At 38.4% G+C, this 24,055-nt stretch overlaps 4 protein-coding genes across 5 annotated transcripts; 1 reads left to right on the top strand and 3 right to left on the bottom strand.

Annotated features, from left to right (window-relative positions):
• Positions 1-166: 166 nt before the first annotated feature.
• On the bottom strand, positions 167-3,794 carry LOC110754616 (serine carboxypeptidase-like 34). Of its 2 annotated transcripts, none has more exons than XM_021955706.2 (8): positions 3,338-3,794; positions 2,068-2,178; positions 1,772-1,960; positions 1,538-1,626; positions 1,040-1,336; positions 697-926; positions 488-593; positions 167-379 (listed from the first exon to the last, which is right to left on the bottom strand). In XM_021955706.2, exons 1-8 carry the CDS (start codon positions 3,633-3,635, stop codon positions 230-232), a joined length of 1,470 nt encoding a protein of 489 aa, XP_021811398.1. In that variant the 5' UTR covers positions 3,636-3,794; the 3' UTR covers positions 167-229. The 2 variants fall into 2 exon arrangements, with proteins under 2 accessions (XP_021811398.1, XP_088103475.1); XM_088247349.1 differs by having other exon boundaries at positions 2,068-2,237; positions 3,338-3,473.
• A 3,739-nt stretch (positions 3,795-7,533) lies between these two features.
• On the bottom strand, positions 7,534-10,761 carry LOC110754614 (uncharacterized). Its single transcript, XM_021955705.2, has 4 exons — positions 10,586-10,761; positions 9,849-9,943; positions 9,366-9,640; positions 7,534-8,833 (listed from the first exon to the last, which is right to left on the bottom strand). The coding sequence occupies exons 1-4, from the start codon at positions 10,613-10,615 to the stop codon at positions 8,022-8,024; spliced, it is 1,212 nt and encodes a 403-aa protein (XP_021811397.1). The 5' UTR covers positions 10,616-10,761; the 3' UTR covers positions 7,534-8,021.
• A 1,021-nt stretch (positions 10,762-11,782) lies between these two features.
• LOC110754613 (serine carboxypeptidase-like 35) lies at positions 11,783-16,050 on the bottom strand. Its single transcript, XM_021955704.2, has 7 exons — positions 15,477-16,050; positions 14,163-14,267; positions 13,755-14,035; positions 13,322-13,645; positions 12,965-13,101; positions 12,261-12,353; positions 11,783-12,177 (listed from the first exon to the last, which is right to left on the bottom strand). The coding sequence occupies exons 1-7, from the start codon at positions 15,823-15,825 to the stop codon at positions 11,898-11,900; spliced, it is 1,569 nt and encodes a 522-aa protein (XP_021811396.2). The 5' UTR covers positions 15,826-16,050; the 3' UTR covers positions 11,783-11,897.
• Positions 16,051-20,961: 4,911 nt separating this feature from the next.
• On the top strand, positions 20,962-23,150 carry LOC110754612 (cytochrome P450 86B1-like). Its single transcript, XM_021955703.2, has 2 exons — positions 20,962-22,478; positions 22,668-23,150. The coding sequence occupies exons 1-2, from the start codon at positions 21,096-21,098 to the stop codon at positions 23,079-23,081; spliced, it is 1,797 nt and encodes a 598-aa protein (XP_021811395.2). The 5' UTR covers positions 20,962-21,095; the 3' UTR covers positions 23,082-23,150.
• Positions 23,151-24,055: the final 905 nt, after the last annotated feature.

The raw sequence follows: 24,055 nt of genomic DNA, 5'->3' as shown, positions 1-24,055 counted from the left end.
CTCTCTCTCTCTCTCAATTCTGTGCAAGTTCACTAAGGCTTTCGATTTTGATTTGTTTTTCTTTCTTTCCTTCAACTGCTTGAAAGTTACAAAAATTAACACGTTAAGACTTGAAGTCTGTCTCTGGCTGACTAGTAAAATTGACTAGGACTTTACAAATTCCAAAGAAACGTAAAATGTAGTATTTTTATTGACATGAAGAAGAGGGAGGGAGGGAGAGTGGCTAAAATTAAAATGGTTTAGATGGGAGTGTGCTATTGGCCAGGAAGTGTTCAACCAGGAGGAGCGCCTGCTTTGGTGCAAACTCCGGAACTTCATGACCTGCTCCTCTAATTGTCACAAACATAAGCCCATCGTACGCAACTCTCCACCCGCCAACCTATCAAAATTTGAGACAATCAATTCAAAAACACGATCAGTAAACAATTTTATTTTATTTTAGCATTCAAGACTGAGTTAGCAACAAGGCAGGAACCGATGAGAGTACCTGTTTGTTGTTGTACCAAGGAGTCCAATCTTCGTTAATCTTCAATCCCAGCTTTTTCAAGGCGTATCTTGTTGATGTTACTGGAAGTCTCCCATCAGTATCCCCACTGCACAAATGTCATTATGTCAATGTCATGTCACCAAACCAAGCGCAGCAATTCATTCATTGAATTCATCCTGCAAATCACATTAGTACGACAGCAAAGCTACCTGTAAATCCAAACCCGGAGGCCGCTCGCTACAAGCTTTCCAATCACCGGAAGAATGGAGGGTGGTGCATCCTTCCAAAAGGTGATGTTATCACTGCAGTGAGTCCATGGATAGGGAATTTTGGTGACATTGGCATGCAGTGCCTTTTGAACATCCGGCCTATTCAAATACACATAACTGTAATCTGATGCACAAGGGTCATAACCTGCTGGTCTTTTGTGCCTTACATCCTGCAAATTTTCACTCTCAATCTCATTCATTCCTCCTCCTCCGGCATTTTGCTTTGTTTTGTTTTGTTATGTAATTATACATGTAAATTGTAATGGTAAGGGAGGGAACTCACAAGTCTAGAAAACAGAGTGGGGGAGCCTTGGATGGTGCGGGATTGCCTGGTAGCGGTGGTGGCGCTGCTGTTGTTACTGAGGCACGTGGGAGTGTACAAGCTGTACATGTCTATGATTTTGTAGACATCAAAGTACTCGTCCATCAGCTTATTACACAGTCTTGATAAGTTTTGCTCACTGAAGTTACATTCGTTCTTGATATCCTGGTACAAGCGATCAGAGATGACCGCATGATCCCACGCGTAATCAATCAATCCCTTCTGATCTGTTTCATCGTCTATTGCTGCATTCCCAATCTGCATATTGCATTGCATGCAGTCTTCATGTTCATTTGTGTAATATATATAAAATAGGTATGGTAATATAGCAAATTAGCCCAAGATCGTTCCAAAGCAGGGCCACATGCAACTTTTGGCTAAATTTAAATGAATGGAAAACGAACAAACCAAAACATGAGCAATATATATATATATATATAGTAGATGATAAAAGCTCACCATGAATCCCTTGAAGTTTATATAATTCTCCTTGGACAGGTTCTGGTTTCTGTCAAAGATGAGCTCAGAAAGCTGTGGAACATAATGCCCTGTAAAATGCATATATAAAAAAAGGATAGATATATAGTTAATTAAAGTTTCATGATACTAAACACAAGCTAAAACATAAATAAATCAAATGAAGTAAGCAAGCAAATAATAATTAAGAGCTTAGAGCGTAGGAGTAGTAGCTACCTGCATAGCTTTCTCCAGCAATATAGAAGTCATGAGACTTGTATTGTGGAAACCGTTGAAACCAGTTGATGAGAAAGTTGTAAGAATCCTCAGCTGTAATTTTATCGCCAAGTTGGCTGATATCTTCACTAGTATTCGTGTAAGAAAATCCCACTCCCACGGGAGACTCCAGAAACAATAAATTGGCAGCTGAAATTTACACACAACATAGAAAAAAAAGAAGAAAAAAAAGAAGATCATTATTAGGAAAGAAAATACAAATGTTGTTGTCTTTAGAAAGTTAAAATTCAGCCAACCATTGTTCCACGTGTAAGGGTTGAACTTGAGCTTCGGTTCGCTGCCCTTTTGAGGGAAGAAAGGGCCTAACTCCTCTGTTGCTCCGTACCCAATTGATGAACATCCAGGCCCTGACATTTTTTAGATTAATTCGTGAACAAGACTCAGTGAGTCAGACATTTCATTTTTCCTGGTGCAAAAATTTTAATTATTGTTAAGGTGCAAAAATGACCAAATTGCCCTTAAATAGCCTCACATGCTTGTCACATGATATTTTTAACGGTAAATTGGATGGAATGTGAGGAAAATTAAGGCAGGGGGGAAATTGGCTAAAAATAATAATTGAGGTACTTAACTTTCTATATAAAAAAAAAAGAATATGGAGTAAATTGAAAGTTAGGTACAAATTGATTGAGGGGGCAAATCAACAATTAACCCTACAATCATTTTAGGGTTTTCATTTAAAAATATAACAATAATAGAATACACTCTACACCTCTATCTCCCTTCTTTTCAAATTTTATTATTCTTTAATGAAAAATTAAGGGTATTATTAGGTAGAAGAAGACGGAGAACAAGTCAAAACAATGATTATTATATATTATATTATATTGCTGTTGAAACTATTAATATTCATCGGTATATATTCAAATGTCCGTATGTTATTATAGTGCGGATACTATTGTAAATAGACATGAAAGTAAAGAGGGGTAGTACAAAATACATAACGTCTGTATGATAATAACGTCCGAATTTCCGCATAGGAGAATTTCTATATATATAAGTTTCATTGCATTGATGCATGGTATCCTTCTATATATTTATTTAATATCGTTTATAGGAGGTTTACAAATTTGTTTTCGGTTAAAGGTCTCCTTCCAATTGGACCCGACCCATCCACATGAAAGACAAATATAAGCGCGTAATTATTAATATGGAAAACAAATTTGATGACAAGGAGACGTTGACGAATATACAATAAAATATGAAAAACTCAATTTCATTATAGATACAAGTTAAACAGTACAGATCATATATACTGATCTACCATGAAAATAGTAATAATCATATTTGATTATGACAGATTGTAATTATATTGACAATTCCAAGTGAGACTATATTTGGGGTGTCTCTACTCATAAATGGCAAGAAAATTAATAAGAAAATAAACTAAAAATCTTCAGGATGCAGCAAAGCAAGATGGAGAAGATGAATATGAAATTTTTTCCACGAAAAAACAAATTAATTTGAAGAATTTGTGGTAGGGAAGTAAGAGAATTAGGTATGTACCTCCGTTGAGCCAAAGGAGGAGGGGTTTATCTTGAGGGTTGTTGATTGCTTCGAAGAACCAATAGAAGAGTGCTCTTCCATGAGTTTTGTTGACGGTAACATATCCTGCAAAGTGCTTAAAGCTCACCGGAGGCTGACCAGGCAGTCCACTCACTTGGTCTGCTTTCTGTTGTTGTTGTTGTTGATGAGCTGAAGGTTCATGATGATGAAATCTGGCGGCTAAAGTTTGTGCAGAAATGCTGAAAGTAAGCAAAAGAAGAAGAATATTCAGAGGAAATATTAATGAAGACAAAGCCATTAGTCTTTCTCTCTTGATGATCTTTCTCTATCTATCCATATATGGATAATGGATGGATGAGGCACTCAGGCACACAGGCACTCAGTCACAGGGTTTAGGGTACGTGAACAGTAGTTTTGCTACTAGTCCAAAGAGTAAGGGACCGATGAAAGATAGACGAACAGAAGAAGCCATATATATATATGGAGCGTGTGGTTTAAATTTATACAGTGAATGATCCAAATGACAGATAAGAATTGTCATCTATGATGATGTATGATTGTCCCTTCTATTGAGGGATCCCTCAAATAATTATTTGAGGAACACCCTTTAGGGTTCTCTACGAATTTTTTTTCAACAATCCAAATCATCTATTTTTTAAGTCTACATTCATAGATCATCCTTACAAAAAATTAGACAAATCGGAAACCGTTTCTATATCCAATTGTGTCCTACAAAATCAATGAACACGGTGCTTTAAGAAAGTAATAAAATTTCAATAATTCAATTGAGTGGTCAAATGATATCGGATTTAAGTGATTTTTTGTAGAGATGATCTTTGAATGAGTATCTACAAAATTGACGGTTTGGATTAGTGAAATACAATTCGGAGGGGACCCAACAAGAGTGTCTCTGAAATAAGCTTATTTGAGTGATCTCTCAACCAAACCTCCATATATATATATATAATATTTGATTTTGATTTTGATTTTCTTGCTTGCTTACGTTTGAACCAAAGGGTACTATGCATCTTGGACTTGTCATTCACAGCCATGAACTAAAAGGCAAGCATGGGATATTTGGTTCCAGAAACTCAAAGGGATCGAATTAACGACACACCTTCAACTTGAAGATCTACTTTATTTACATGCACGCACGACATCTAGAAGCGATCGGAATACACTTAAATAAATATTTATGTGAAAGTTCCTATATATTATTTATTATATAAAATTAATTAGAAGGATCAAAACGGCAAATTGATTTGATCTATGTGAATTCATTCAATGTTATGACGGAGAGATTTGCGGTTGGCTCAGTCAATTGCTTTGAATTGTAACTTCATTTTCTGACCGTGACATAATACTATTATACACTACTTGCCTTGACCAAAGGTCGGCAGCTAGTTACAACTTACATTACGTACATTACATGTATAAAAGCAAATATATATGTAAATCCCAAAGGAATGCCCAAAGGCTGTTAACAGTATTTCCAACCAATAACACAATGATATGTGAAAAAATTATCTCACGTCACATGTGTCATTGCGTTATATTGGCCGGGAATAACAAAAGGACAAGTCTTGGCTCCTGATGTATCAGGAGCCACTCCTCCTCAACAATGATGTGGTATTTTAAAAAATTGACACGTGTTTCTTTTTTAATTTTTTTCTTTTTTTAATTTGTTTCCCTCTCTCTTCTCACCCACTCTCCTCTCCTCCCCCGACTCTCTCTTCTCATCTCCCCGTCTCTCTCTCTTCCTCTGCAACTCTATAAAAGAAATTTTCAACCCCTTTTATTTTATTTGTTTCACTGACTCTCCCTCTCTCTCTTCTCACCCACTCTCCTCTCCTCCCCCAACTCTCTTTTCTTTCATCTTCGCATCTCTCTCTCTTCTCTCCTCTCCTCCCCCAGCTCTCTCTTCTCTCATCTCTCCATCTCTCCATCTCTCCATCTCTTTCTTTCACCATTCCCAAAATTTCCAAAACTCATCAATAAAATTAAAAATTAAAAATGAGAGAAATCAATACATAGTGTTTAGGTGATGATAATGGAGGAGCATCGATGGGAAGAGAAAGGGGCTGAAAATTAAATTTCCAAAACTCCTCAATAAATAACTCAATAAAATTAAAAGTTAAAAAAATGAGAGAAATCAATATATAGTGTTTGGGTGATGATGATGGAGGAGCAGCGATGGGAAGAGAAAGGGGCTGAAAATTTCTTCTAAAGAGTTGCAGAGGAAGAGAGAGAGAAGGGGGGATGAGAGAAGAGAGAGTTGGGGGAGGAGAGGAGAGTGGGTGAGAAGAGAGAGGGAAACAAAATAAAAAAAAAAGAAAAAAAAAAGAAACACGTGTCATTTTTTAAAAAGACCACATCATTGTTGAGGAGGAGTGGCTCCTGATACATCAGGAGCCAAGCATTGTCCATAACAAAAAGTCATATCCTCGTTGCATGAGAGTGTTTCTCCATTTTGTAACCTCCTGAAAGTGGGTCGTCGGTCAAATCATCCATCCCAATCTTTTTTATCTTGTCTTTGGGTTCCACATTAATTAAAAAGGTTAAATATATGACTTTCTTAGAGCACTTCCAGTAGGGGTCTTTTGCCATGGCAAAAGGTTGCCCAGTCTTAGAATAATGCTCACATCAACAAAGGCTAGTTTGGGCAAGAATGGGTCCCAGTTACTCGAGCCAGTCCAAAGGCAAGAATTGCCTGGGCTGCTGCCTGGGGGTGCTGACATCATCAAGATGTTAGCAACCCATTGAAATACCAAAAACATTATATAAAAAAATACCAAAAATTTTAGAATTTTTTTTTTCTATAAATACCTAGCCATGTTCTTCACTTCAGACACCAAAACTCCATACAAATTCCTCTCCTCATATCTCATGTGAATAGTGCTTGTCTTTACTTGTCATGACAATGGGTGAGATAGCAAAATTAAAAAGGGTAGGGCAGTCATTATTCAAGTGAATAGTGTGCCCTTACTTGCCCTTGCCCTTTTTTTTTTTTTTTTTTTTTAATGAGCAAAAGTTTAAGGGAAGGGAAGGCTGCCCTTGCTTTTACTTGTCATGACAATAGGTGAGATAGAAAAATTAAAAAGGGTAGGGTAGTCATTATTCACGTGAATAGCGTGCCCTTACTTGCCCTTGCCTCTTTTTTCATTTTTTTAATGAGCAAAAGTTTAGGGGAAGGGAAGGCTACCCCATCCTAGGGTCGGAGTGTACCAATGCCTATTTGAGAACTTATAGAGGGGTTCTTAGCCCATTTTTTTGCTACCGAAAGGGATTGTCGGTAACGAGACTCGACTCTAGGCATGGATAGCAAAGAGAAAGTTCCTTACCAACTCAACCAACCCTCGTTAGCAGCGAAACTCGAACTTGCCCTTACCCTTTGTCATGACACAATGGATGAAAGTGCTCTTACCAAGGGTTACTTCTCATGCTTTTTATTTTTAGTTTTCTTATGGTTATGTATATAAATATAAATATATATATATATATATATATATTTAAAAAAATAAAATAAAAATAAAAAATATCTTTTATTTGCTAATGGCTATATATTTTCAATGATGACCAAGTAATAAATTAGCTGTAGCGCATGACATGTTGATTGGGCAACCAAAGTTGCATAATTTGCTAAGATTGTGAGAAAGGTTCTCCTGTCCATACATGCCAATGCCATCATTGCCGTGTATAATTCTCTTCCAAGAATAAGAGTACAAGAAATAGCGATCAATGCGATGGTCCATAATTTTGTTTGGGTAGGGAAGGAAAGCGTAGAACATATCAAAATGCGACAGATGGCAGCTTCTTGTTCGCCAAAAAGTGTCTGATGATCTGGCCTGCGCCTCTCACGGTCAAGAAAGTCAACCCATCGCAACCAATGCTCCATCCTCCAACATATATATATATATATATATATATATATATATATATATATATATATATATTTCATTTAATGTGTTAATTATTGCGTCATTAATTATTAATTCCAAATTAAATTGTTTTAAGATTATTTCGATATTATTATGATCCAATTAAGTGGTTTAATCATATCCCTTCCATTTATACAAAGGCCAGCAAAAGGCTATAGGTTGGTGATTATGGACGGACGGATGAGAATTTTCACAAGTAAATGTTTTGCTTGCACATTGTAATTCATGGGAAGATAGATACATACATAGTCATACTCATACATACAAATACGTAAAGGTGAAGCTTCTAATTCGTACAAATGTTGTTAACAATGTATACATATCAGTCGTCTTCACCCTTTTGGCCTGTTGTTGGATTCAAACACCAAGTTCTAATTCTAAAAGCTCTTGAAGCTACTCACCTTGTTTCTTTTTCTTTCTTTCTTCTCTAAGAAAACAAGTCTCAATTCAATGAAACAGAAACGAATGGGAAAGACCATTGTAAACCAACAATGTGGTGAAATTGACGGAGCCAAAGCCTAAATTTCACACAGACAAGTGTATGCATCATGATTTCACTAAATAAAGATAACCATATTCATCAGGTAATGCAAATCTTGATAACTTTCAGCCTTTCGAGTCTTCAAAACTCAAAACAGAGAATCCAAGCAAAAACCAAAAGTAGTACGCTCATGTTTAGAATAGAAGCGGGAACCATCCTGCATGGACGTAACACATAAAACACAAGATGCCAACTTTAACAAAACTTAGCTCCACCTCCTTCGATCTTCCTCCTCGTCAACAGGAGTATACCACTCTGGCCGATGCTTAGAGTTGCTCAACCTATAGTTCAGAAGCACTTCTTCATCACAAAGTGCCCTTGTAGCCACCAGAACAAGAGTCTTCAAAACAGGAATATCTGATCCGCCATTTCTTGAACCCCCAAGTTTGAACCAAAAGCTGCCAAATCTCTTCATCTTCACTTCTTCCGCATCTCCAAATACCACATTTGGAATATAGACTCTCATTTCATTTTCGGTCAATGGGAAGTCATAAGGGCAAATCATAACATTTGGGGCCATATCCTTTGCAGGGTGGTTGGCAAAATGAGCCAAAGCTAATGGGTTCCTCCCCTCTAGAATGTTGCCCCTATTTCCCAGTTGCCTTTGATCCAAAGGCTTACTAAGGAGTTTCCAGAACCGGTCTGGACCTTTCTCACCTCCCTGCATATTAGGCCTGATTTCTGGTACAGTTAAACCATCCCAAAAATCACGGGTTTCACCCCCAGAACCCCAAGGTTGTGCATTTATCACAGTCCCATCATACCTTGTGATCAGATATGAGTTTTGTGCATTAACCCTTGGGTACCCAGGAATGTAGCGGTAATAAGCAGGGGAATATATTACACCAGGGTACACGGCCACCACAGCACCGACATCACATTCGCCATTTAGAAATAAACCTTGGCCTGCTTCCTTGTGAGGTATTTGAGAAGGTTTGATATCAAGCGTGTAGCCAATGAGATCTTTTAATCTTTGAGAGACATCAGCACGCTCTAATGGCCTTGTCTCGGGCACATCTGTGCTGAAAATCATAACTAATCAGTACTGAATTGAAAAGCCATAAAGTAAAAACAGAAATCTTCAGCAATCAGAAAATCAAAGAGTGGTCATTTCTTGTGCTTAAATAATTAAGGGGAAAAGAAAGCAGAATTGAGAAGAATGATTTAGTTATCACGTGGATTTATTTAAACAATCAATATCCCAAGAAGGCCCAAATGTGGAAATTTATTTGCTGCTTCTTCAGCTATGACATGACTCGCACTAAACTATTTAGGCGAAACCCAGCGTTTCTCTAAAACCAACCAAAACTAAACTGAACTCTACTCACTGGGATTAGTCTGATGAGATGAATTAATTTCATTTAATACAGCAAACAAGTAAAAGAACTAACATCACTTAAGTCCACAAAACATTAAACTTCAACTATTTTAACCACAGGTCAGGGAAGTCCGAAAGTGTACCAGATGCAAGTTAAGGTCGTATTCAAACTTTCAGAAAATTGCTGAGAAGAGATGAATAAGATTGGCAAAAAGAAAGAAAAAACCTCACCATGATGTTTAACTGATGGAGTATTCCTGCCAATAGCAAAACTGAGACCACTTCGTCGAGGAGCAGGATTTGATTGTTCAGATGATTCAATTCCCTCATTTATCTTCTTAACATCAGGGAGAAGAAGTTCATCCATAGACATGCAGAAGCTTTTAATTTGGAGATGAATGTTTTCTTGGACTTGCTTCTGTTGATCAGCAACGGGGGCTTTACTAGCCATGTCAATGATCTCATCCACATCTGCCTCATCAGCATTCCTTCCCAAGCGATTGTAGCTGGATACACAAGTTTTTCATAATCAACATCCAAGATTGAAATTACTTGAAATTCAACATTGAAATTACTTGAAATTTAATATCAAATTGTCAGACTAGGTTTATAACAAGAAAGTAATGTAAGTTTTTTGCAACTGAAGGACTTCAATGGTGAAAACATTAGTAGTGGGCTTTCATATAGAATAGAAGATGCTGATGTGACACCAACCTGGTATATAGGAAGAGACGATTAATATCTGCCTCAAATTGTAGTTGCCTTGGATTCTTAGAAAGCATGGAATTTTTGGCAAGAGTCTTCACAAACTGAAAATTAAAAAAGTCTAAAAATTAAAGTGTGATGAGGCACTGTTGATGACAACATTATAAATTGAACAGACACACAAGACAATATAGTATGGTGTAATGCGGTAGCCGCTACATGAAGAACAAATGCCAACAAGAATTGTAAAGTGTTTAAGCATGTCTGTCTCATTCAATTCAAGCACATTATTTTCTTACTTCTCTTCTTCTCTCCCTTCCCGGCGCTTAATATCGGTCATTGTAATCCAATTCCAACTGGGCAACCAACCACTAGGAATCCGAATCTCAAAGAAAGAGTAGAGTGTGCTTCTTTGGTCCTAAGAGGTCTATTATTGTTTCTTATGGGGATGGGATCTGCAACAAGATCCTTGATACTTTGATGGTTGCCACTGCCAGCAAGTATGCACCTTTTAAGAGGCTTGTTTGCGAAAGTGCCTAAATTCCTCAAACTATGTGGACATTATCGTGGAAAACTCACCCGAACCCCAACCACTCCCCGAATTCAGAAAAGAAGTATTCCAAATTTATTTATTTAGAGACTATAAATTGCAATGCATAAACAGAGAGGGGGAAAAGGAATGTTAAGGAAATGAAGAAATGGGAGAGAGAGAGAGAGAGAGAGATGCATATTGATATTGTTGTTACCTCCTGAAACTTGTGGAAAAGAAAAGCCATTTCACTACTCGACAGCAGACTCGGTAGAGAAGACGATGGAGGATGGAGGCAGCTGCTCTCCTCTCCCAGCCCAACCACTGCGACGCGACTGCAATTTCTACCTGTTATACATCATTCGGAGACTCTTCTACAGAAACCAAACCTGCCAGTTACTAAATGAAAAATCAATTGGGTGGGTGGGCATCGGTTGAAAAACAAATTGGGCTGTAAAATCATAATTTTCGTAAAATTATGGGGCCTCTCCTCTCAATGGACAGGATAGACGGACTTACTGACTGAGGCTTTTAATCACCTTCGGTCCAAGTCCAAGTCCAAAACCAACCCATATCAAAACTCTCTGTTTTTTTGAGCTAGTTTTGTTTGTTAGGGGAAATAATAAATAGCATTTCCCATTTAAGAAGAACTAGCCTATCCGCACGTGCTTCGTGCCTGCAAGAGGCTTTTAAAAAAAAAAAATATTTATTTTAGAATTAAAAAAGATAATGAGTAGTTGTGTTCCATAAAAAGAGGATCCATTATTTGATTTTTCTTTTAATTTTAATTTTTTTAAATATGAAAAAGTATGAATTTACCATATTATCCTCATTTAATTAATAATTTTAATTCTTAATGTTTGCATTAACCAATGGCATTTTTTGGTATTTTGAATGTTTCACCATTCTCTGCCTTTTGCTTTATATATATTTATATATATAGATACAATAATAAAATAGGATAATGTTGTACTCTTTCTATTTTATGTTGTTAGATTACAAATGAACAAACATGCATTTTTTCTCACCACTTTAACTCAAGGATACGCTCGCCACTCTTCTTAACACTTGACACGTGTCCATAAATATTATTGAAATTTTTGTGAGTATTTCAAAATATAATTAATTTATTATTTGATTTATTTAAAACTAAAATTATTTATATATTTATAATATATAAATACTTTTTTTTAAGAATCAAATACTTGTTTTTTTTTTTTAATATATCAATTCTAATATCAAATTTAATGGGACGTAACTTATTTGTTTTAATCAGCCCACAATTGCTATTTTCGTGGATACTTTTAATGATATAGTTGATGATAGAATAATATATATAGTTTAATTTGTTTCTCGATGAACATATATAGTACTAATTAGTAATTAATTAAGGAATATTCATTGATATGATATATAATTAAAGGGAACACATAAATAATATTAATATAATGTGATACATATCTTATCGCAATGGGATGGGATCATGGGAGGGTAGCTAGAGGATGAGGAGCCTAGAATTATTAAGGGTTTTAGGGTTTAGGGTGGAAGCGAGAAGATGGGAGGGTAGCGTTGGGAGAGAGGAAATGGGTGAAGAGTGAAAGAGACTGACGAGGTGCAAAGGCCGGGACCTGGTGGCCTGCTCCTCTCACTGTGGCAAATGTGAGGCCGCCGCCCTCCTCATACGTCTCCGCCCAGCCGGCCACTTGGCCCCCATCAAACCATGCCCTCCATTCTTGCTTGACTCTTAAACCCATCTCTTTGATGCTGTACCTTGTTGATGTTACCGGCACCCTCCCATCTGTGTCCCCACTGTAATTTCAACAGTTAATAAATTAATCATCACCGTCATTATTACTCAATTATACATCTATCTGTGGAATCGATGGATTTACCTATAGATCCAAATACGCAAGCCAGCTTTTAACAGCTTCTGGATGACTGGCAGTAGGGTGTCGGGGGAGTCATTCCATCCCTTTATAACGCCACTGCATATATATATATATATATCATAGATGTGGCACAAGAAGCAAACTATATTAAATGCATTCTTCATAACAATATATTTGTCAGTGTCACTATTGGAAACCAACTTGCTTATGTTATGTCCCCACCCACCCACACGAGTCACGATACCAACTTTGCTTTCAATCGACAAATATATATATATATATTATATTTGCCTACCAACTTTGTTGTTTTGTTTTATTTGATCAATTTCTACTAACTCAAAGACAAATCCGGAGGCCAAGGCAACAGCAACAGCTGGTTAGGTTGACTTTAGGTGAAAGGGTACAAGAAATGAAAACGACGTGTCAAGATGAATTCATCCATCTCTCATAATAGTAATAATTTTTTAACAATTTTATCCAATAATCCCACTCCAAAATGCAAGGAGAGAGAGAGAGAGAGAGAGAGAGATTAAAAAAAAAAAGAATCACTGCATGTACTGTTTCATTAAATAGAATCCGATGAACGGGGGGCCGTGTGTGGCAGTGGAGGAAACAGAAAGAAAGCTCCACTTCACTGATTTTCACAGAATCAATGATATTTGAATTAAAATAAAATATAGTAGCTACTAGCTGGTGTTTATTATTACCTGCAAGGGGTGTAAGGATAGGACAGTTTGGTAACATTGGCATGCAAGGCCCTCTGAACATCCTCTCTGTTGAAATATTGCTCAACATAATCCTCTGTGCAGGGATCATAGCCTGATGGCAGCCTGTGCCAAAGCTCCTAATTAAACCACAACAACAACACCCAATATTATATTATATTGTGTATATATATATATATATATATATATAGAGAGAGAGAGAGAGAGAGAGAGAGTGTGTGTGTGTGTGGTAAGGAGAGTGCTTACTGCATGCATATGAAGCTAGCATAGCATTGCATGCATGAATTAAGTGAATTAAATGATGAGATAAAGTTGAGAGGGGGGTGACTTAGTAATTACATGTTGAGTGAGGAGGCGAGGTGCAACAAGAAGTTTGATGGAATTATACGTTGAGGCTTTGACTTTATTGGGATTAGAAGAAGAAGAAGAAGAAGAAGAAGAGAGGCAGACAGGTGCATAAATGCCGTAGATGTCGATATCAGAAAAAGCTTGTAAGAAGGCTCGCATGTGGTCATTGCAGTGCTCTGTTTGGTTATTTTCATTTTCAAAATCGCATTCCTTGACTAAATTGTAGTAGAGCTGGTCGGAGATGATGGCATGGCTCCATGCGTAGTCAAACATTCCACGGCTGTCGGTTGGACCGTTGATCACAGCATTCCCAATCTAACCCCACCATTTTTAAAAATAATTAATTAATTAATAAGTTCATCAATAATAATAATAATAAAGTAAATGTAGGTATAGGTACAAGGAAGAAAGCAGGCAGGCTCACCATGAAACCTTTGAGATTAATGTAGGAGGAGGAGGAGGAGGAGTGTTTGTTTCGTTGGTAGATGAGGTCGGCCAGCTGGGGGACATAATGACCAGCATAGCTCTCCCCAGCAATATAAAACTCATGAGATTTGAAGGCCGGGTATCTCTTAAACCATTCCACCAAGAAAGCATACGAGTCTGCGGCTGTAACTGCATCACCCAGCGTCTCCACATCTTTTGAGTTGTTTGTGTAGGAAAATCCCACTCCCACAGGTGCCTCCAAGAAGAGCACATTTGCAACTGATGATACAACATCAACAACAGTAGAATGAATATAAATGAAGCAATATTTATATATCTTTGTTTCTGGTCTGGTGGTATATATGGTTTGAGTTTGAGAGCTAGCTAGAATGAAATGAATGAAAACCTTTATTCCAGGAGAAGTTGTTAAGGATGAGAGTTCCATTGCTCCGAACAAGAAATGGGCCAAGTTCTTGTGCAGCTCCATAAGCTACGGATGAGCAGCCAGGTCCTGCATTCATTTTATATACATTTAATTTAAGCCCTTTAATCTAAACTAATTAGTCAAGTAATTAAAAAAGAAGGAGGAGGAATTAATGAATGAAATTGGCTAGTAGTGGGTAGTGACTCGTGACTCGTGAATGAGTAATGGCTATTGGTCATGTCCATTGTCCATTACCCTACCATTTCCAAAAGAGAAAGGCAACAAAAATGGGCGGAGAAAAACTTGAAATTTGAAAACAAGGAAAAGGAATGAGAGGCGTGACTCGTTTGAGAGCGAGAGAGAGGGAGAGAGAAAACTATACTGGGTCCTACCTAACCTAAGGCTACCGCAAGTAGTTTTCTCTAGGTCTTCCCAAGGCTACTACCCAGTCACTCCCTAGCCTGTCCAATTATGAAATTTGATGTCCTTCCAAAATTAAGAAGATCAAGTCCAAACTGAAGAAGAGTTGCACAATGTTTTTCAAATTTTTGTTCATGGATGACAGGACAGGACAGGACAGGACCCTAAGATATTACATTAGGTTTATGGTTATGGTTATGGGAGTTAACTCCTGGTTATGGACCTATGGTATGGTATGGGCAGGAGGAAGCAGGCAGGAAGGCTGGTTAAAGATAACGGCGGGAGGGCGGGCGGCGAATATTCCTTACTGCAAAAATGGTATATTAATACAATGGGAAGTTGGATCCATGCCTGCGCTAGCCTATGCGGTATCTGTTCTCTTCTGCTCTGCTCTGCTCTGCTTCAGAAGACAGAGGACCAGAAGCAGCAGCTCACTAGACTCTCTCTCTCTCTCTCTCTCTCTCTCTCTCTCTCTCTCTCTCTCTCTCTCTCTCTCGTTCTGCTTAATTACGTTCTCTGGCTGTCGTTGACCATAAGAAATTATAATCTCAAAATTCTAAACAATAATAATATAAATAGCATTCAAATTTCAATTCAACATACAAACAATTCCTAGTGGGATGGCAAGCAATGAGTCTCTGCTCCCTCTCTCTCTCTCTCTCTCTGTCTTGTTTGTTGTAACTTGTAATTAGGCAGAGACACAAACAAACTGTGTCTCACATACGCAATTCAAAAAAATTTAAAATAAGAACACTCGTTTCTTTCTTTGCACGGGAGATGGAGAGGGCATTTATATGTTTCTTACTTAGCATAATTAATAATTAATTAAAAGATAATTAATTTAATTGGAGAGACAGAGAGAGAGATAGAGGTGACCTCCATTGAGCCAAAGGACGAGGGGTTTAGAAGAGGCATTTTGTTGGGCATGAAAAAACCAGTAGAACAAAGCCTTGTTGCTGCTGCTGCTGCTGCTGTTGTGAGAATTATGATAATTAGGTAGTTGGACGTAGCCAGCGTAGTGGGGGAATGAGACCGGCGGCTGTCCGGGCAAGTTGATGACTCTGTCTGCTTCTCTAATTACTTCTAATTCTGCTTCTCTACTCGTGCCATTGCCATTGCCACCACCAGCTATGTCCTCCACAGCAAACACTACTAGAGTCTGAGAACACCAAATAAGAATAAGCAATGAGTTGAACAAAGGAACAAGGAGGAGGCCCATTGCCATTCCACAGAATAATCACACAGAAACAACACCTGCTCTCTCTCTCTCTCTCTCTCTCTCTCTTATCTAATTTGTGTATGTGTGTCTCTGTGTGTGTTTTATTTGGGTGCAATTTGCGTGAATGAGACTGTGGGAGTCAGAGAGAACATGGAGAGAGAGAAAGAGAGTTGAATGAAAATATGACTAGACTACAAAATGCAAGGGTCCGTTACATTAGACAGACAGAGCGAGAGAGCTTTTATGTATTCTAAATCTAGAGAGAAAATCTTATGGATATCACTTTTTTCTATCTCCGGTGCAAAGACATATAAAGTAACTTTTGTAAGTGTCATTGTATTATTAGCGGGGATAATAAAACAGGATTATCGGTAAGTATTTTTAGCTAAATCTGAGGTTGGAGTGGGCAACCGCGTGGGACATGCTCCTGACAGACATGGTAAAAATGATTTCTCCACTCTCTCACTTCATTTTGTCCCTTCCCTTTACTTAATTTTTCCTTTTCATTTTTTGGATATCCATTCAAACTCAAATCAAGAATATCCCCATTCACACAGTGTGCCTGCCAGATTTCTCAAACTGGATTTCCTTTTCCGCTAAACAAACACAAGAATATTCGAAATATTTATTTATTTCTTTAAATTCTTCTTCTTTTTCAAAATATTTCTTTAAATTTATCACTATATTAGATTGATACTTTTTTCTTCTGTTTTTTTTTTCTGTCGTCCACTCCACGTAGACATCTTCTTTCCACCCCAAAATAAATGGAGGAACAAAATCATTTTCTAGGCCCCGTTTGGTTCATGGGAAAGGAAGCTTGGGGATGAGAAATCAATTTTTTTCCCATATTTGGTAAGTTTAGGCATGGAAAATGGTTGTCTAGCACATGAGAAAGTAAGGGAGAAAGTGAAGCCCTCTTCACATCTTGGATTTTGTTTTTCCTCCTCATGGTAAAGTTTGAGAAAATGAACTAACATTCAATGCACATTTTTCATGATAATTTTGTCCCCATTAACAGTTTAGAATTACAATATATCATTAAATGCACTCTTTTTTTATTTGATTTAATATGGGTGTAATTGGAAAATTATACAAACTTTGTCTTTCTATTCCTACTCAAAACAAACATATGAAATGAAATAAAGTGAAATCTCCCAATTACTTTCCCAACATTACCAAACGTAGGAAATGAATCTTCCATTTCCCATCTCTTAGGAAATGACATGGAAAGTGATTTCCCCTCAAATCCGTTATGTGAACCAAACGAGGCCTAAAAGATTCCAAGGTAGATTTTCAGAGACAGACTTGCCAAAATTTACCATGCGTGCCATCATCACAAAGCTTTCTTTTTAGAAAAAATAAACAAAAAAATTAAAAGCTTTCCTTAAAGATAAGGCTTATTTACTGTAGTGCCCCTTGAAATTTTGGTCAAATCTCAATTTACCCCTGAAAGTTAAAATAACTCACTTTACCTCATTGACCGATGTTTTGCATCTCACTTTGCCCCTTACCGTCAAATCTGTCAAAAACTCTGTTAAAAATTATGATGTGGCACCAATGGGACTCGTAATTTTGATAAACTAAGTGCCATCTGTGCAACAAAAAAAAAAATCTTTTAAAAAACGTGATTTAACTATTCAAAAAATAATAATACTTTAAAACCACAAAATATCCTATCAAAAACCAAAAAACAAAAAGAGATCCCGAATTCCCCTCGTCCAACTCCATTATCCCTTCCCAATCAGTCGCCATCACCACAACCACATCCCCTCCCGCCTACTCCTCTCTCTTCGTCTCTTGCAGATCCAAAATCCAGCCCCTCCCTCAGCCAAAACCACGGCCCCATCCCCTAACCCAAATCATCATCACCCTTCTCCAACCCAAAACCCCACTGTGCATCGTGACCACCTCTCTCTCTCTCTCTCTCTCTCTCTCCTTGGACTAGTGAAAAATCCTTGCATGATAAAAATAGGTCCTTTGTTTTGAGAATCAGAAATCCTAAGGCAATAATGGAAACCCATTTAATGGAATTGGGGGGCTTCGATAGTAAGGTCACCAAGCTAGAAGTTCCCTAAGGCAATAATGGAAACCCATTTAATGGAATTGGGGGGCTTCGATAGTAAGGTCACCAAGCTAGAAGTTCTTGTAACTTACAAGCAGTAATCCAACACCCCCAGCAACCAACCCACCATCCCATCTCCCCATCCTCACACCATTCTTTCTCTTCCACAGCGGCAATTTTCCAAAACCCACATTAGAAATATTCTCAACAGCCAATCATTAATTCAGGTCAAAATTTTAGCAAAAAATTAAAAATCTCCCTAACATAAATTTCAAAACAACTCAAAAACTCAAATTGAGCACAACCCAGAAACTCAAACTCAAACCCTAACTAGCAAAACAAAAACAAACCCCCAAATTGAAAACTGCAGATTGAGCACAACACGAAAACTGCAGACCAGCCTTTGAACGACTGAGCAGGGTCTGAAGGCTTGGAGGTGGCTAAGGTGGGGGAGATTGGAGGTTACGATGGCGAGGTTGGATTTGGTTGGAGAGGTGCCTTGGGATAACGGTGGGACTGGGTAGAGGTGTCAAACGGGCCGTGCCGGGCCGGCCCGTCCCATTTAAACTCGTGCTTTTAACATTTTTGTGTCGTGCCGGGCCGGTCCATTTAATTTATCGAGCCGTGCCGTGCCGGCCCATTTAATAAAATCATTGATCCCAGCCCGGCCCAAAGCCCATGTCCACATTGAAATGGGTCGGGCCGGGCTCGTGCCGTGCCCGTGCTCGTGCTTGTGCCATACTCGGGCCTAATAACAAACCCATTTAATTTGAATTTTTTTCTCTTGATTTTTTTTTCTACTAGATAATTCAAGTTATAAACATTAAAAATATAATTAGAGGCAACAAATGATGAACTATTTGAAAACATTAATCAATCAAACATCCAAACAATATGAAGGGGCGGAGGGCAAAAAGTGTCCAACTCCACAAAGTCCACTTCAACTTTTCATCTTTAAACAACTTATTATTTTATATGTGAAGAAATATCTTGCTTTGATTATAAGAGAAGCATATATGTCATATGTATTGATTAGATATCAGATCCAATGTTGTTTAATTAATTTGTAGTTGATATGTTTAATTAATTAAGGACCCAAATAAGTTTCCTAAAATGAAAGACATCAAATATATGTTTATGATTTTTTTTAAAAAAACATATAAATAATGACATTAGATGTCAAATGATTGTATTTTGACTTTTTGAGAAAAAAAAAATGCTAAATGAGCCGTGCTTGGGCTCGTGCCGTGCTTGAAGCGGGCTCGGGCCAAGCCCGGCCCGATCCATTGGACCTATTTTTTGATCCCGGCCCGGCCCAAATTTTCGTGTCGTGCCGAGCACAGCCCATTAATATTCGTGCTCATGCCGTGTTGTGCCTCATTTAAACGGGCTGGGCTCGTGCCGTGCTGGGCCGGCCCATCCCGTTTGACACCTCTAGGACTGGGTGTAACTTGGCCTCATGGGTTTTGGGGGGTTGGCGGTGGTGCGTGTCTGGAGGATTTTAGTTTGTTAATTTCTTTTAATTTTATATTATTCTATATGTTTTATTTAATTTATTAATTTATTTTTAAACATAAAGAATGTTTTATTAAGTTTCCATGTGTAGGTGGGTTCCCTTTGCACACATGACACTTAGTTTATCAAAATTGCGGGTCCCATTGGTGCCACATCATCATTTTTAACAGAATTTTTGACAGACTTGTTGATAGGAGGCAAAGTGAGATGCAAAATATCGATCAAGGAGGTAAAGTGGGTCATTTTAACTTTCAGGGGGCAAATTGAGATTTGACTGAAGTTTCAGGAGGCATTAGAGTAAATAAGCCTAAAGATAATAATATCCCCAGCCCGAGTGTAGATGGCTTGTTTTCTTTATTTATTTCCGGAATCAGATTTGGGTCAGCATCAAAGGACAGCAGTACTAGGTTGAGCTTGAAAATGGATTGGGCCTCAAAAGATTATGGGTCATTCTATTCCTATCCTATTTGGTTTGGTTGGTTTCCTGTAACCACGATTATATTTGACAAATCCTGTCACCCAACCCATTTACATAATTAGCTAGCCAACTAACTAATTTTAATTCATTCATTTACCAACAGTCAATACAAAACTTTCAAATATAACTGCCCGGGCTTTTGCCACGTATGACATATGCATGACGCATGTTTTATGTTATGTTGGTCACCCTTCTATTTCTTCTATTCCTTTTCTATTTCTTCTGTTCAATTCCTTTCTTTTTTTACCTGTCGGGCCTGCGTGTTCTCGTGGTTTTTGTTTGTAGCTTTTCTTTCTCTTATTATTATTATTATTATTTTTAATTGTTAAGCCCAATGTGATCTAATCCATTGGAAAATGGTTTTAACTTACGGACTAGAAGTCTTATGTTCGAACACTCATGACATCAATAAGTTCTTGTGTGAGAAACCCTCTCTCTTATAATTTAGACTATCGTTTGTAGTAAAAATAATAATACTAATTAATAATAAATAATATTATAGTAGTGGGCCAGTAGGGAAAGGAAACTTGATAAGTTAAAAGTGTAGAAATATTTGCGTCGTAGGTAATCCGTCGCATCCACTTCTCAACCTCCATTCCATAGTCTCTTATCTCTCTCTCCCTTCCACTCCGAAAGTTGACGACTCTATATTTTAGCGTACTTGTTTCATACAAAACCCACCATATTTAAATTCCTAATCACTCAACACCTACCTTAATTCCTATTTGTATATAATATTCCCCAAACTCAAATTCACTAGTTTTCTACTTCTTCTTTTTTGTGGACGAATCACTAGTTTTCTGCTTACTCACACTAAAAGAGAGACATTTGTTCATTCATACACGTAAGCATGCATGCATTCATAAAAAAGCAGGCAAATATATATATATATATATATATATATGGCAGCAAAGTAAAGCAGCCTGTCACACGGTACCTTTCAGCTCACCAAAATCAAAACTGGTTGGGTAAAATACACAAAACATGCACGCCAAGAAACACACACTCCACAATTACAAGTCATGAGTGATGAGATGACCACCTTCTCCTCCAGTCTCCAGACTCCACACCCCCACCCCCCCTATAACACATGACCACCCCCCGCCGTACCACTCCTCAACCTAATTAAGCAACCAACCATTATATATTAAATTCATATATACTCTCTCCTTCTCAATATTAATACCTGCATAACCCACTCTCTCTCATCACATATCTCACATGCCCTTCTCCTCCTCTCATTCAAACAAAATGATCACCTCTCATCCTCCTCCTCATCCTCCTACCACTAATCTCACCTCCCTCGCCTCCGAAAACTCTCTTGTCGGAAACTTAGTTGCTCGGCAACTCTTTTTCCTCCACCATATCCAAATCTTGGAGCTCTTTCTGGCTCTCTTTGTTTTTGTAACCATACACTCCTTGAGGCAGAAGAGGCACCATGGCCTACCCGTTTGGCCCCTGCTTGGCATGTTACCCTCTCTCTCTTTTGCCTTACTTGGACCCCAAACCAACCTGTATGAGTGGGTTTCTGAAATTCTTTGCCGTCAAAACGGGACGTTTTGGTTCAAAGGCCCTTCCTTGAGCAGCTTCAACTGCGTCGTCACTTCTGACCCTCGTAACTTGGAGCACCTACTCAAGACCAAGTTCTCCATTTTCCCCAAAGGCCCTTACTTCAGAGACACCGCTCGGGACCTTCTTGGGGATGGCATATTCAGCGCAGACGACGAGACCTGGCAGCGACAAAGGAAGACGGCCAGCATTGAATTCCACTCAGCTAAGTTCCGCCAACTGACGGCGGATTCCTTGTTCGAGCTGGTCCACGGCCGCCTCCTACCTGTCTTAGAGGACTCCATCAAACACTCGGCTGCTGCAATTGACCTCCAAGACATTCTTTTGAGGTTAACTTTTGACAACGTTTGCATGATCGCATTTGGGGTCGATCCCGGCTGCTTGCAGCTGGGGTTACCCCAAATACCATTTGCTCAGGCTTTTGAGGACGCAACAGAAGCAACGATGATGCGCTTTGTGACCCCCATGAGCTTGTGGAAGGCCATGAGGTACCTTAACTTGGGGACGGAGAGGAAGCTTAAGATGTCCATCAAAGCAGTGGATGAGTTCGCCGAGGATGTCATTCGGACGAGGAAGAAAGAACTTGTATCATTACTGCTCAACAATAATTCTGGTGGTGGTGTTACTGAAACTGATCATACGAAGAAGCAAAGATCAGACCTGTTAACGGTGTTTATGGGGTTGAAGGACGAGAACGGAGAGGCGTTTTCAGACAAGTTCTTGAGGGACATATGCGTCAACTTCATACTGGCTGGGAGGGACACGTCATCAGTGGCGCTGAGCTGGTTCTTCTGGCTGCTTCATCAAAATCCGGAGGTGGAGCACAAGATTCTTCAAGAAGTGTGCAGGATAGTGGGTGCAAGGTCATCAGTAGATCACGACCGTCGATCTCATGCCAACAATGATATTATCAACGATGATGATGATGACACTGTAGTCTTCAAGCCAGAAGAGATAAAGAAGATGGACTATCTTCAGGCAGCTCTCTCAGAGGCCCTAAGGTTGTATCCTTCGGTTCCACTGGATCACAAGGAGGTAAATTCAATTGCGCATCGATCATTTATTTATTTATTTATTCTTTTATTAGTTTGAACACAATTGATATATAGATTGGTAATTATTCTTTTATATATATAATATTCCAGAAAATAAAAATAAAAAAAGCATTTTGATTGGTAATTAGTTGTTGAAATGAATTGAATTGATGAATGGGTATATATGTAGGTAGTTGAAGATGACATATTTCCGGACGGAACAATACTGAAGAAGGGAACAAAAGTGATATACGCAATTTACAGCATGGGGCGAACGGAGGCAATTTGGGGAAAGGACTGCAGGGACTACAAGCCTGAGAGGTGGCTACGATCTTCGGACGGCCGCTTCATGAGTGAGCCGGCCTACAAATTTACGGCTTTCAATGGCGGTCCTCGGCTGTGCTTGGGGAAAGATTTCGCTTATTATCAAATGAAGTTCGTTGCTGCCTCCATGATTTATCGATACCATGTGAAGGTGGTGGAGCATCACCCCGTGGAGCCAAAGCTCGCATTGACAATGTACATGAAGCATGGCTTGAAGGTCACTCTCCAAAGGCGTGACCATGCTGAGCGCCAAAAATTAATCATTAGTATTGGAGATTAATCCTAATATATAATTAGTTTAAGTGTCATATCCTATATATCTATATATTATATGGTACTGTTCATAATATGTACGGATTTTGTTTTTTATTTTTTATTTTTTGTTTTGGGGTGGGGGTATTTGGTGATCTTGTTGTCTTTTACAGATAAATGGTGGTATTTCCATATCCATAAAGATGATTGAAAATAGATATAGGGTATAGGGTAGGGATGCATTTGGAATATAGTTATATATTTGAATAAATAATGATGGAGTTGTGTGTACGCTTGGATTGTTGACAATTTGGATCCTTCCTCATATGCATTTGAATAATCCACATATAATTTGTTCATCTCTCTCTCTCTCTTATATATTCATGAAACAACGTTAACGTTGGTGTAGAGATAAGAGACTGAGTATGCAAGCAAGTGCGGCTGTATCTATCACTGAAGCAAGGTATATGTATCTATTGAACTTACCTTTCCAAATTCCAATTAGTTCCTATTCCTCCCCCAAAGAAAGGATAGATGGATAATGAGCAATTCCTTCCCAAGTTGTGTTGTGTTGGGTTGGGTTGGGTGGGCCCACGCACAAGCTCCTATATCGGATCCTATGGGAAAGCTAGTATAGTTTTTTGACAAAACATTTTTGCTTCTATAGTTTTGATTTGACAGACGTTTTTCATACATTTCATTTCACACTCACCTAGCTTCATTGCTTCTGTTCTGTTCTCTAGGCATTTCATCAAATACGCAAGCCTCCCTCAAGCGTCAAGCGTCAAGCCTCGCTGCTGGGAATACAAATTACATAGAACTAGAATAGGGAAGTTTGGCGACCAACTCATGACCTCAGTCAACACTCTTTTCACTGCAGTCTGCAGTTGGGCTCCCTCCAGCGAACGTGATGCTTTTTTCTCTGTTTGAGGTTGCTGCACATTTTTGCTTCCTCTACCACGATACCTCGGTCCGTACTCGAAACTCACCTTAAAGTTAACT

Source organism: Prunus avium, chromosome 1 (genome assembly GCF_965620075.1).
Source record: "Prunus avium chromosome 1, drPruAviu1.hap1.1, whole genome shotgun sequence".
Classification (NCBI taxonomy): domain Eukaryota; kingdom Viridiplantae; phylum Streptophyta; class Magnoliopsida; order Rosales; family Rosaceae; genus Prunus; species Prunus avium.
Note: the sequence above shows the minus strand (reverse complement) of the source record. Positions and strands in the feature narration are given on the sequence as shown.

Excerpts from the sequence above, each read along its gene's own strand:
- LOC110754613 (XM_021955704.2), bottom strand. The coding sequence starts at position 15,825 with ATGGCAATGGGCCTCCTCCTTGTTCCTTTGTTCAACTCATTGCTTATT. Across the intron at positions 14,036-14,162 it reads CAACTTCTCCTGGAATAAAG|TTGCAAATGTGCTCTTCTTG; the intron begins GTTTTCATTCAT and ends TTGTATCATCAG. Across the intron at positions 12,354-12,964 it reads TATCCTTACACCCCTTGCAG|TGGCGTTATAAAGGGATGGA; the intron begins GTAATAATAAAC and ends ATATATATGCAG.
- LOC110754616 (XM_021955706.2), bottom strand. The coding sequence starts at position 3,635 with ATGGCTTTGTCTTCATTAATATTTCCTCTGAATATTCTTCTTCTTTTG. Across the intron at positions 1,627-1,771 it reads TGCTGGAGAAAGCTATGCAG|GGCATTATGTTCCACAGCTT; the intron begins GTAGCTACTACT and ends TGCATTTTACAG. Across the intron at positions 1,337-1,537 it reads TAAACTTCAAGGGATTCATG|ATTGGGAATGCAGCAATAGA; the intron begins GTGAGCTTTTAT and ends TGCAATATGCAG.
- LOC110754612 (XM_021955703.2), top strand. The coding sequence starts at position 21,096 with ATGCCCTTCTCCTCCTCTCATTCAAACAAAATGATCACCTCTCATCCT. Across the intron at positions 22,479-22,667 it reads TTCCACTGGATCACAAGGAG|GTAGTTGAAGATGACATATT; the intron begins GTAAATTCAATT and ends GTATATATGTAG.
- LOC110754614 (XM_021955705.2), bottom strand. The coding sequence starts at position 10,615 with ATGGCTTTTCTTTTCCACAAGTTTCAGGAG. Across the intron at positions 9,944-10,585 it reads TTTTCCACAAGTTTCAGGAG|TTTGTGAAGACTCTTGCCAA; the intron begins GTAACAACAATA and ends TTTAATTTTCAG. Across the intron at positions 9,641-9,848 it reads CGTCTCTTCCTATATACCAG|CTACAATCGCTTGGGAAGGA; the intron begins GTTGGTGTCACA and ends TTGTGTATCCAG.